General features: G+C 36.1%; 1 protein-coding gene across 19 annotated transcripts in view; it reads left to right on the top strand.

Annotated features, from left to right (window-relative positions):
- LOC106868839 (RUN and FYVE domain-containing protein 2) overlaps nucleotides 1-4,604 on the top strand; it is a 247,450-nt gene extending 242,846 nt beyond the window's left edge. For 13 of the 19 annotated variants that reach the window (XM_089355727.1, XM_089355722.1, XM_089355730.1 and 10 more), the window contains 2 exons: nucleotides 1,628-1,749; nucleotides 4,327-4,604. In XM_089355727.1, the coding sequence (XP_089211853.1) occupies nucleotides 1,628-1,749; nucleotides 4,327-4,345 (141 nt within the window). In that variant the 3' untranslated portion in view covers nucleotides 4,346-4,604. Of the gene's footprint in view, nucleotides 1-1,627; nucleotides 2,600-4,326 lie in introns of those variants that run through there. The other 6 variants (XM_089355734.1, XM_089355739.1, XM_014914266.3 and 3 more) reach the window with 1 other exon arrangement.
- The last annotated feature ends 9,879 nt before the right edge of the window (nucleotides 4,605-14,483 follow it).

Here is a 14,483-nt window from a genome sequence, read left to right as displayed (position 1 = left end):
ACCAGTGCATGCATATGTATTCATATAAACATTGATATGTTAAATGAATAACCATAACAATGGTGATGACGATATATAAATAGGAATGAGATTGATGATCCAAAATATCATTAATCAATACAGGACCAACCTACTTCTATCCCCCTTCCACCATTGCTACCACCCTCATTGCACAAGCTCTCCGCAGTCTCAAAGTCTGTGTATAGGAGATTATATCAAGCCTGTTGCACCCAGTACACCCTATATTCACCCTCCCCTCCTGGACTACCAAGGATCCCCTCACTTCATTCTGTCTGCCATTGAACTTTTGTGTCCTTTCAACCACATACTCTAAGTTAATATTATCACTCTCTCTGCTGAGTCATGTTGCTCTGTGTCATCACTCTATCCACTTAGTCCCATTGCTTTGAATATATGTATCTGTCTTGGAATATTTAGTATGCCTATCACACATCCTTCTTATCACTGTCATTCATGCCTTTTTCACTCGTGCCTCTCATTCTGTAAAGAGGTTGGTGAACTTGCACAGATGATTTAAGTGTATGGAGGTCATGGTTACCCCCTCTAGCTCCAGTGCCACAAGAAAATGAACCCAGGATATTCTGTACACTATAAGGTTGAGAGGAGCTTTTATCTTGATGGTGCCACCAAAAAACGTCCAGTACACTGTGTAAAGTGATCGGTGTTAGGAAGGGTTGTTAAACCATAGAAGCCAAGAAAAAATGAAAAACAAGAGCAAGATGTGATCTTCTGAACCATGTAAGCAATATCATAGCAACTCATCTAACCTATGCCAGTATGAAATCTAGATGTAAAATGACAACAGTGATAAGAACAGCAACAAAGAGAAAAGTGATGACAGCAATCCTATAGATGATAGGAAAATTCTATGAGTTCAGTAGCCATGAGATGAGCCCAATATGACAACAACACTTTCTCTTTTTTGCTCTCAGATGAAAGGAAAGAACCCAGATGTTACTTTCCATAGTCTGTAGAGCAACTGAATTTATGAAATTCACCTCTGGACTAATTGTTGCTAATGCAGATCATTACTGGTTGCTAGGATTCTGAATTTTATCCTACATTGATGATAATAACAATAATGTTAATGATAATTGCTACAATAAAAATGTGAATGTTGTTGGCGCAGGAGTGGCTGTGTGGTAAGTAGCTTGCTTACCAACCACATGGTTCCGGGTTCAGTCCCACTGCGTGGCATCTTGGGCAAGTGTCTTCTTCTATAACCTCGGGCCAACCAATGCCTTGTGAGTGGATTTGGTAGACGGAAACTGAAAGAAGCCCGTTGTATATATGTATATATATATATGTGTGTGTGTGTCTGTGATTGTCCCCCTAGCATTGCTTGACAACCGATGCTGGTGTGTTTATGTCTCCGTCACTTAGCGGTTCGGCAAAAGAACCGATAAAATAAGTATTTGGCTTACAAAGAATAAGTCCCGAGGTTGATTTGCTCGACTAAAGGCAGTGCTCCAGCATGGCCGCAGTCAAATGACTGAAACAAGAATAATAATGTGAGCATTATAACTGTTGATTTGCATATATTTTTTATCTTTTTGTATTTGTTTTGTTTATTTGTTCTCATACCTATTTCTTGTTCTCATTACAGCATCACTGTCGAAACTGTGGCTTCATCTTCTGTAACGAGTGCTCAGACAACAAGATGCCACTGCCTTCGTCTGCAAGGCCGGGCAGAGTCTGTGACAGTTGCCACACATTCCTTCTACAGAGGTACTCAGCTACCTAACGACGCTCCTTCTTTATCTCTCTGTCTTTCTACCAAACACCATGCATATATACATACCCATACACACACACACACATACACACACACTGTATAACACATTCATACACATAAACACCCTTTATCACTACACCCACATCTTCTGCTCCACATATACCTTTTTTTTTTTTTGTCTCAGATATGCCTCTTACAGAGATAGTTGGGCTATCTAGAGGCAAAAAAAAGTAAGATTAAAATATGCTTCACTCTGCAACAGCCCTCTCCATTGAAGTAGCAGTTCCTGCCTAGAGGTTTTAAAGATTCCCTATGTTGCTACCATAGTTTTCCTACCCACAATTTCTCCTGCAGTTGTTAGAAGTTACCACCTACAGGTTAAAATGTACCGTTCTCGGCTACAATTTCTTACCCACACTTCCTCCTACACAACCCAAGTAGTGGTGGGGGTGATTGGGGGTGGGGCAACTAACAACACTGAAATGGCCTACTGCTTTCTTCTCCACCCACACGAGCTGCCACTCCCCCCCCCTTGCCCTCCCTCTCTCACACATACACACACACGCATTCAGAAACCCATTTCCACATCGACTTCAAACTGATGCTCGCGCGCGCGCGCACACAAACACACACACACACGTGCATGCATGCAAACACCACTTCTGTCCAATATAGTCTTTCTACTTCTACTACTACCCTGCTCTGCTTTGCATTTCCTACACACGCACACACACACACACACAGGCATAATAGTCTCTGTTTCAGCTAATTCCCCCATCACAACTACCCACCATAAACGAAAGAACAAAGCAAAAATGAGTATCCTTGAAGAAAAAAAAGAAACTACCAACACCTATACAACCATTCACATCTCTCTCTCAACACACAGACACACAGAGGAATATATATAAGTTGAAGAGGGGAGGAGGAGGTAGAAATCGTGATGATGATGAGGAGGAGGAGCAAAATAAAGTGAACAAATAACTGGCATGCAAAAATCCTTTAAACATTAATGTAATAAATAGGAATGATAAATATGGTATTTTCTAAATAATACTAATGATGATGATGGTGATTTGTTTATTTGTCACAGGCACAACACAAATGCAAATCATTTAAATACACTAATGAAGACATATATATATATATATATATATATATATATATATATATATATATATATATATATATAGATAGATAGATAGATAGATAGATAGATATAGAGGGCAGGGAATCGTCGATTAGTAATAAAATTAATAATTAACGATTTTGCCAAGTAGTTCAGTATGAAAAAACCTTTATCGGTAAAACCATTTATAATCATAAATATACAGGGATTAGCAGAAGCCTGCTTCTCCAACATACTGAGAATTCAGAAATAGCAGTCAAAGAACTACTGATTCCAAACTACAAATTTTTTCTCTAATGGATGGCGATATCTATGGCACACACGGAACAAAAAACAGAAGAGAAGAGTAAAAGCAAACCTGCCTTTAGTTAATTGGGTACAACGTTTCACGGTTAAGGGTATGAATTCCCCTATTCCGATCTTCAGCCTCAATACTCGAATATTGAGGCTGAAGATCGGAATAGGGGAAATATTCGAATATTGAGGCTGAAGATCGGAATAGGGGAAATATTCGAATATTGAGGCTGAAGATCGGAATAGGGGAATTCATACTCTTAACCGTGAAACGTTGTACCCAATTAACTAAAGGCAGGTTTGCTTTTACTCTTCTCTTCTGTTTTTTGTTCCGTGTGTGCCATAGATATCGCCATCCATTAGAGAAAAAATTTGTAGTTTGGAATCAGTAGTTCTTTGACTGCTATTTCTGAATTCTCAGTATGTTGGAGAAGCAGGCTTCTGCTAATCCCTGTATATTTATGATTATATATATATATATATATATATATATATATATATATATATATATATATATATTTACAAATTAAAAGGGTAAAGGATTATCAATTTATTAATTAATAAATCAATTAACAATTAACAATTTTTACCAAGCCCATCGGTATGAAAGCACCATTATTGGTGGAGAACTTATTTAAAAGCTCATATATATTTATAAATATAATTAAGGGATCAGCAAATATTTGCTTCACCATATACCGAAGTTCAGAAATAGCAGCTAAAAAAGCTGAGAATCCCACAGTGATGCTATCTGTGGGATTCTCAGCTTTTTTAGCTGCTATTTCTGAACTTCGGTATATGGTGAAGCAAATATTTGCTGATCCCTTAATTATATTTATATATATATATATACATATATATATATATATATATATAATTTGGCGAAATCTCGAATCTAAGGAAACCAATAATGGTCTGTGTCTGTTGTAAATATTAATTGGTGGAGAAATTGATGCAATCGAATGACTGAAACAAGTAAAAGAATATATATTATGTTATATATTGTATTATATTACATAAGAATTTCTTTTGTTTAGCACGCAGAGTGTAACTGTGTAAAAGTGAGTTGCGCTATCTTTGATTCCAAAAGCTTTCTCTTCTCATATTTGTGTGAGTCACATTTTATCTCGAACCTTTTCTTCCACAGCGGTGAAAGGCAAAGTTGATGCTAGAAGTGATTTGCACTGAGGAGGTAGCAGGAATGAAACTGAAGATTGTTCAAGACAATTCAAGTCCAGTGCTCTCTCTCTCTCTCTCTCTCTCTCTCTCTCTCTCTCTCTCTCTCTCTCTCTCTCTCTCTCTCTCTCTCTCTCTCTCTCTCTCTTTCTCTCTCTCTTTCTCTCTCTCTCTCGCTTTCTCTCTCTCTCTCTCTCTCTCTCTCTCTCTCAACTCTATATAATTTAATAATAAAAAATTTAGAAATAATAACAATCATTTTATTCAATTCTATTCTTGAACCCTCGGTTTAGTGATACCAAGCAGTTGATAGCCACTACCTAAGTTACTTAAGAGTGTCTCGAGATCTTTTCCATTCTGCTTGCCTTTCGCAGTACAATGCCTCTGCTTTCTAGTGTTCTTTCTGCCTTAGCTACCTGAGCTTCAAGAACATTGTACCTCCAGTTTAGATTACCAATGCATTGCTTTGGCATACATTACACATTAGGTTCCAGAATTTTCTGTGCATTGTATTTCAGTTTCGTGAAGACTGTACTTCAGCTTTGTGATTTTTCTGAACCTTGAACTTCAACTTTCTCTTCACTGAATGCTTTACCTCCATTTTCTAAGTCTTGTGAGCTTGGTGCCACAGTTTCATGGGTACCCAGAATATTGTGTCTCAGCTACCTGAGTATTCTGGTCATTATACTCAGTTTCTTGTATTGGCAGAAAGGCTCAGTATTGAAGTGGGTGTTGGTTGTGGCAGTAGTGGTGACAGTGGTAGTTTGGGTTTAGCATGACTTTTGAATGTATATATATTGTGAGTTTATAGATACCTGCATATACATACAGATATCTGGTTGTATATGCATGTCTCTGTTGTCTGTATATGTGTGGTTAGCTGTGTTGTGTATGTAGATTTTTTTAGGTGTGTATATGATTGTGTATTTGGATCTTTTTTAAGTTTGAATATTTTTCTGTGTATACCTCTGGGTATGGAATCGCATATATATATATATATATATATATATATATATATATATATATATAATTATATGTAAAGGGGAGATCCAAAGATCCAGGTATAGGAAATTAGTAAGCTTTGAGCAGTCTGTAGCATGTATAAAAAATAACTTTCAGGAACAATAGTGGTTTATTGACATAGAAAGTTGTAAATTTTTCCCATATCAATGTTTGATAAGCTGAAAAAAGTTATTTTGTAGTTCACAGTTAGCAACTGGAGTTGCTGTGTATGCAAATAAAAATACAAATTTAGGGAATAAAGTAGGTAAAATCCAGGTTTCCTGGATAGCAGAACCTTGAAAGTAGTAATTATTCAACAAAGGGTACTTAGCTAGCTACTCATCAAGTCAAAGATTTTTGGTTCTGCTAGCTAGGAAACATATATAGCCTGGATTTTACCTACTCCATTTCCTAAATTTGGATATATATATATATAAGTACACACACACACACACATAGTGTTTGTGTATGCATGTAAGCCCATTTCTGTGAGGGTCTTATGTTACTATTTATGTAAGCCTCAATGTATGAGGCTATCCTTACATGCTGAACTTAGAAATTTGTGTGTATGTGTGTTGATATTAGACAGGCAGTCATTATTATGCTTACCACCAAAGCTGATATGTAATATAATGTTAAAATGTGAAGAACCTTGAAGAAATGGTAGGCAGTGAGAGGTAAGGTCAGTATAAGTCACCTCCGCACTGACTGAATAACAGCCACTTTAGAAGACCATTGCTATCACTATCACAGCATGTCGCTGCCCATGCCATACAACAACCATCACAAATATGGATTTAGATTGGTAGAATTGTTAGAGTGTCATAAAAAAAATATTCTGGCTCTTTATGTTGAGTTCAAATCCTGCTGAGGTCACCTTTACCTTTCATCCTTTTGGAGTTGATAAAGTCAATTATTAGTCATTTACTAAAATCAGCAATATCAACTAACTTCCCTCCCTGCAAAATTGATGGCCTTACATCTAAATTAAAAATCCAAGCTGGAAGAACAGTTAGTGTATCAGACAAAGTATTTATCAGCATTTCTTCTTGCTCTTTACATTCTGAGTTCAAGTGTCACTGAGGTCAACTTTGCCTTTCATTCTTTCGAGGTCAATAAAATAATTCCCATTCAAGCACTGGGGTCGATGTAATCAACAAGCCCCTACCCCTAAATTTCAGGCCTTGTGACTATAATAGAAAGCATTATTATTATTATTATCATTATTATTATTATTCCACCAAGGTCAACTTTGCCTTTCATCCTTTCAGGGCTGATGAAATAAGTACCAGTTAAGTTCTGGGGGTCGATGTAATTGACTAGCCCCTCCACTAAAATTTCTAGTCATTTACCTATACAACAAAGGGCAACTACTACTATTACTACTACTTCTACTCAGAATAGTGGATTGATGGAATCATTATAGTCTTGTAGTATTTAGTGAGAGCCATTTTCATTCTTGAATTCAAACCTTGTCAGATCAACTTTTGCCTTTCCAGAGTCAAGTAATGGAGCCAGTATAATCAATTGTTTCCCTCCTCCTCCTCCCATGTTAGAAACAGTTATTATTATTATTATCATCATCATCATCATCATTTATATGCTAGCAGTGAATTGGCTGAAATAGTCAAATGTTAGGTGAAAATGTTTTAATAGTTTTATTGAGTTTTAAGTTCAAATTCACCAGTACCAGTCCAAGAAGTACCAGTAATGTACTCTGGTTGATTCTTACAGTGACATCATTGACACTTTCTCCATCTCTCCTCCCCTATCAATGATCCAGTTATACATATACACACATTCATTTACCCATTCACACACAAACACTCAAATGTTTACATACATCAAAGCACATTCACATAATTGTTTTACCCAACTTAACATCTTCCACTTCTTCAGCCTGTCTCACACATTCACATAAACACACTTGCTACCACCACAGTTGGCAACTGCATCAATGTGCATTAGTAGCTATACTGTATGTGTGAGAGGAAGGGAGGAAAATGGATAGATATATGATAAAACATATGGGATTTTGAAACGGTAGAGTTGTGTGTGTGTGGGAGAGAGAGAGAGAGAGAGAGAGAGTAGGTATGATTGCAGAAGAGACAGAGAGTAATAGTGTGTGTATGTATGTTTAATTGAAGGTGATATTGTATGTACATATCTGAATGACTCAGTGTTTAAAAGAGTCTAAGCATAATTAAGTATATGTTGGTGATTGATTGTGGAAGAGAAAGCCTGATACACACACACACACACACACACACACATACATATGCAAAGAGAGAGAGAGAGAACAAAACTTATGGAAATCTGTATGACCACTAAATTGGTGGGGGAAAATCCTTTTGTTATTATGGTTTGACCTGACTTTTATCCTCTCTTAACTTCTGCAGCTTTGGTTGAATTTTTTCCAGATTAGGTTTTAACTTCTGCTGCAATTTTTGGTTGCTCTTCTGTAGGCTAAGCCTTGGCCTTCCACAGACTGAGGTGTGATCTCTTGAAGGCTATGGCTTGAACTTCTGCAGGCTGATGTTTGAGCTTCTGCAGACTGACTTTCTCCAAGCTGAGCTTTGACTTTCTACAGGCATAAGTTTGGCCTTCGGTCAGCTAAAGTTTGACCTTCTATTATTTCAATTGACAATTTTACCCACTTTAATGTATGTAAAGAGGCAAAAATGGCTGAGGAGGTAAACTATCAGGTTACCACCTCCTGGACTGCAAGTTCATAACCACTGCAGGCATTTATTCCAATGTATCTATGTGTTGGATGCTTTAGTCTGCTTAGCTATGAAAGAATGTATTATCAGACTCTTGGGAGAAATTACCTGCAATAGACTAACATTCTATCCATAAGAAGATTTGTGTCTCATTTGTTTAATGCTCCGGAAACCGGACCCAACCCTTCCCCAGCTCAGCTCTAAAGACTCTTGTGATTTTTTTTTGAAAGAGGTCAACTTTCAACTATAAAACAATGTGTGTAGACTTTCAGCTTAGTCCTGTCTATGCTTTAGCTCTATTTTTCTATGCTTCTGTGTTTTTTTTTTTTTTTCCAGTTTGTTTTGAGTTTTGTATATTTTTTCTATATGTTTGAGTTCTTAAGAATTAACCACATCAAAGCCACAGCAACAATGATACTATATCTGTCTCATTTACAACCCTAAATCCTTTTTAATATTTATTTGATGGTCAAAGGACAGTGGTGTTGCTGATGGTGATGGACAACATGGCTTGTAATAACTGGGCGAGAAGGAAAAGGCAGAACCCATTGTCTTATTGAACCCTTCCTTCAGACTGCTATTATTTAATCTGAGGAGTTGGTTGAGATCAATGCAGTATGAGAAAGGAGGGACAGTACCCACAAATTTCATTACATTCTACTAAATGGCTTGATGAGGTCATTTACACTAGAATGAATATGTAGAGCCCATCTTGGCTTTCTCTCAGACTCTCTACCCAGTCAAAGAAGCAGTGGCATGGCTAAGGTTAGAGCAATAAGTTGGTTTGAAAAGGAAAGAGCAGTGTCCATAGCCTTGTCATGCCTGTCTTCACTTGAGTGGATTTGTGTGTCTTGATGGGGAATGGCTAGAGGAAGGGTTGCAATGAAATTGGACCCATGGGCTTACTCATACATTCCTTGATATGATTAGGGTGTCTAGATAAGAGTGGAGGAAAAAAATTGCAACTGTCCCTTAACTCTACTATAAACCACTTCCATCTTAAATACACTGGACAAATATAGATGGAATGGTTAAGACTGGAACACCTTTGATCAAGGATAGCAGGGAGCTCAACAACAACAACCGCCACTACAAAAATATCACCGACCTATCAGTACCATAACTACCACCACCACCACCACCATCTTACAGTTTGCATGTTTAGTCTTCTCCAGAAACCAGTTTGTTTTTTAGCTGGGTGTTCCTGTTTCGTTTTTTTTTTCTTTTTTTTTACTCAGTTTGTATACACATTGTATACTTGTTTGTTTTATGATATATCGTAACATGACCATCAACGTGTGTAATGGGATGTAAAATGAGAGAAGACCCTTTAATGATAACAATAAAAAGCAAGCAAGCAAGCAAAGCAAGAAAGAAAGGAACCATATTGTATAAACATGAGATAGGATTTTTATTCTTAACCCACTCCTGTCCTCCCCCCCCTCTTTCAGTTTACCCTTCCCTGCCCTGTTACCTCTTCCTGTCTCCATTTCCCAATAAATAAATAAAGGAATGAACAAAATGAAATTAAAACAATCATGTTGTTAATGATGATAAAACTGAAAGTATGATGTACATGGAAAATAAATTACACACACACACACACACACATACATACACAAGCATATATATATATATATATATATATATATATATATATATATATATATATATATATATATATTCCTGCTCTGGTTTAAAGAAAATAAACATGAAATTATGTTGATGAAATGAATAAATAAATAACAATAAGGATGAATATTTAAAAAAAAAAAGTAATCCAAACTCATTATTTATGACTTGTCTTTTTAATTGTCTTTGAACTGCCTTGCTATTTTATTATTTTATTGTTTAATCTCTTTCTCTTGTTGGCTGCTTTGAGAAAAGAATGTGGTCAAAAGGCTGGACAATCCTGGACTCACTCACATTCATGGTTCCTGAACTGTACTGCATATTGTGTCCTTGGTCAAGACATTTAATTTCATGTTAAATGCCCCATGATTATTAGCCTAAATCTTGCAAATGTAAAATGTCAACAACTCTTGATGGCTACAGTACACCAAATGATGATGAAGAAGGCATATGAGCTAAAGCATTTCAGCAATGATTATTCCATATTTTTATTTTTTGCTATTATATCTAGGAATACATTTATTGTGTGTCCTTTTCCTTGATCCATGTTTGTTTGATTATGTATGTTAAGGTGGCTTATGACCTGCCCTTACATCAAACTAACTGAGGTCTATGTCTTTATGACTTGTCTTTACATCTGACTGAGTTCTGTGATCTCTGTAAGTTTCACCTTTAATCTGTCCTTCTTTAGATCAATATCTTGCCTGCAAATTAGATGTATCACTTACTCTTTGATATATTAAAAAAACCTATTAATTGTTAATGCCTCATTCAAAATCAAGGCTGGTCTCCATATTGTATAATATATGGCCAGGAAGGAATTCGGTTTAATATATGATGCTGAAAGAATTTGGTCAATTGATAGACTTAACAATTCACATCTTATCAACAAAAGTACACATTCCTCATAGCCATGCTATTTTGACCTATGACTGTACAGCTTACTTTTACTTTCATAAAGTACCATGGAGAAATTTGTGTTATTGTTTAACCACAGGTCAGACATGATCGGAGGTATCCCATTCCGAAAATGAACAACTAATCTTTTTAGGAATATCTATGACTACATTATCTAATGCTTTCTTTCCTTTTTCAAAGCAGTAGGACACTGAGGGAGATTTGGCTGCTATTTTTAGCAGTGCAAATGATTAATATGGCAGACAATAAGTAAAAATCTGATCTGATGGTAAAAGATAATTGTGATTAAGATATCAGGTTATATCAAGTAGATAGGATATCTGATGGAAGTGGTCAAAGTGGGAGTGACATCCAACACGTGGCCAAGACAGAAGGTAAGGTGTGATAAAAGTGGAGGAAGATCTGAGGTTAAAGTTCAACAGTTGTAGGGTAAATGAAGATCCAAGTAAACAAGTAATGGTCTGCATTACTAACTCGTGAATTGTTAGGCCTTCAACTACTGATGGAGTTGTAGGGGCACCATTGTGACAATTAGTATGTCTTTGCTTTTTAAACCTAGTGAATCCTATCCTATCCTTCTCCAGGTGTAGATGTAGTCAATTTATTCAAGAGAGAGAGAAAAAGTCATAGAAGAAGAAGAATCAGTCCCAGTAATGGACTGGTAATTAATTTATCAATCCCTAGGTGAAAGGCAAAGGTGACTGCCATGGCATTTGGACTCAGAGTGCAGCTAAAACTAACACACACCACTTTAATGACTTTGTCAACTCACCACCAATTAGTGAGTATAATCAGTTTAAAAGTAAAAAAAAATAATAGGAAGGGCATCCAGGTGTAGAAACCAAACTAAACTATGGGGCCTAGTGTGGCTCCTGGCCTTACCAGCTCCTGTCAAATTGTCCAACCCATGCTAGCATGGAAAACAAACATCAAATGATAACGAAGAAGAGACATTCAGCATTTCAGACAGTAGCCTTCATTTGAAATGTTTTCTAATGAAAGTAATTAAATAAAGAAAAAGGGGGAAAGAAAATTGTAAAAACAAAAGCAGTCTGAGAGTGCAAACCTCCGCCAATGCAACACCAACGTCCTCTCAACAATTAACTGGAGATGATTTTTAAAGTAAGAATATCTGAAATAAAATCCTTCAATGAATAATATCATAAGACATTGTGGTTTTCTCTTCTCTTTAATTCCAGTCTTCCTTTAGTAATCCAGTTGTTTTAGATTGATGTATATATGTAAGTATACTGTAAAGCGTTAAAATGTATGTATAATCTCCTATATTTGTTTGTGTATATATATATATATATATATAAAATAGAGCCAGAGTGAGAGGTGAAGGTAGAGGAGATAAATGGCAAAGAGAGCATCATATGAATGAGAAAGGAAGGGGTGATAGATGAATAACAAAGGAAGGAATGAAAAAGCCAATAAACAGCATTTGAAGTATGTGTAAAAGAGAGGTATGTTTGTATGTATGTGTGTGTGTACAATGGAAATGGAATGGTAATGTTCAACACTGAAAATGTGTGTGCATGTACAAGAGAACTGTGAAACTTTATATATATACATGTAAAGTGAAAATAATCCAGAATCCTTGTTGGTACTGGATCAATCCCAAAATCTAATGAGACTGTGCCAGTTATGAGGCCAAATGTCCCTGAAAGTTTCATTCGAATCCATCCAGCAGTTCTTGAGATATTTTGTCCACGAACAAACAAACATGACTGAAAACAATACATCTGCCTTTGCTAAAGCGGAGGTAATAAAGGTCAGGAAAGTTGAGTCATGTCTAAGACTTAAAAGTGTAACACAGCATCAGAACTTAACCATTTACTCTATAATCACTAATTGAACACCTTCACCACTCAACTGCTACTGACACAGTTATAAGTAAACAATGATTTTCTTACATATGAATGACACTGCAAATCTGTATCAGGAGAGGAAACAAGAGGTTATCTTAACTATCTTTGTGAAAGACATTAAAGCCATTGGTGATGTTGAACCCCCTATCTATATATCAAAACCAAATCAGAGCACAGTATGTTGAAATCTTAGCACTAGAAATGCAAGAGAGGAAATAGTGAAATAGTTTTAAAGGCACAGGTGTGGCTGTATGATTAATAAGCTTGCATCCCGACCATGGGTTCAGTCCCACTGCATGGCATCTTGGGTAAGTGTCTTCTGCTATAGCTCCAGACTGACCACAGCCTTATGAGTGGATTTGGTAGATGGAAACTGAAAGAACCTGTCATATACATGTATGAGTGTGTGTGTATCCTTGTCTAGACATTATGCAATGGTTGTAAATGAGCATTATTTTCCTGCAAATGAGATTGTTTGTTTCAACTAATCCAATGAAAAATATGTCTAGCTTTGGAAAAATATTACATTGCTTGGAAACTGGTAATGGTTGGTGATATGAACAGCATCTGCCCTCAACAAATTTTGTCTGACCCATACAAGTATGGAAAAGAAGATGTTAAATAATGATGAGGAAAAGGGTGATAATAGAATATAGCTGGGTATATTAGTAGGATAAAACAAGAACTAATAAAACAGAGTGAGAAATAATGAGATAGAATGATTACCAGCAAGATAGAACAAAAGACCCAGTGAAATGGAAAGAGACTAGTGAAATTCATTCTCCTTGAGTTTCACTTGGAGTGATATTATAGATAACAGTAGATTTTGCATTGTTAGCTTTTCTATGGCAGAGTAAGCTACACAGCTGTTTATTTGAAATCTTCCCGGAATGTCCAGGGCCAATTGTTTTCAGGCTAGTCTTTTTCTCATTTTTCTTCTGATGCCTACTTGACTGTTACTTTATTTATCAACCCCAGGGGAATGAAAACCTAAGTTGATGTTGGTGTGATTTGAATTCAGAATGCAAAAAGCTAGAACAGTAACTACAAGGCGTTTGTCTGACACTCTAATGACTCTGACAATCAGCCACCTTCCAAACAATAATAGTAACTAAAAATATAGATTTCTTAAATTTTAACTGATCTTATATATATATATATATATATATAAAGGTTATATATGTACATATATGTATCTAAGACGTTGTATCAATTCACCGTTAGACGATGGTGAGAGGGGCAAACGCACACACACATATGTGTGTGTGTTTACATATGTGTATATGCATATGTATATATGTGCGTATATACAACCTTCAACAAAGTAACTGTCATGTATACAACTTGAACTGACGCACATATCAGTACATAAACATACATTCACATGTACATACATATGCACGCACACACACACAAACACGTCTACACACTTACCCTATTACTCACGTGCATCCACAAGTACATACGTGCATACTCACATACATACATATATACATATATACATACATGTGTATAGGCATGCACACATACATACGCATGTACACAGATACATACGCGCACACATGTACACGCACATACATACATACATGCATACATACATACATGCATACATACATACACATGTACATATATATATCATGAACTAACTATTACTTTCTCAGATGCAGCACATAATTTTGTCAGTGAACAGGTCGCGGTCTCAAAGCGACGAAAATATTTTGACAAATTAAATTTAAATGTTGAAGTGAATCTAACGGATTTTGTTTGTTATTTTAAATGGCTTATAAACACCTTCCACGCTGCAATTGTTTTCGTTCCAGCACACGATCTCAGATCAGGTCACTTACTATGCAAGTACATTTCCGTAATCCCTATATATATTAAAATGAGGTAGTTTTGGTGAAGCATTGCTAAAGAAGTGGATATATATTATTCATTTTTTTTTATATCTGTTTTTCCATGCTAGCATGAGTGTGACATAT

This window comes from Octopus bimaculoides, chromosome 7, assembly GCF_046866305.1.
Source record: "Octopus bimaculoides isolate indiv1 chromosome 7, ASM4686630v1, whole genome shotgun sequence".
Classification (NCBI taxonomy): domain Eukaryota; kingdom Metazoa; phylum Mollusca; class Cephalopoda; order Octopoda; family Octopodidae; genus Octopus; species Octopus bimaculoides.
Note: the sequence above shows the minus strand (reverse complement) of the source record. Positions and strands in the feature narration are given on the sequence as shown.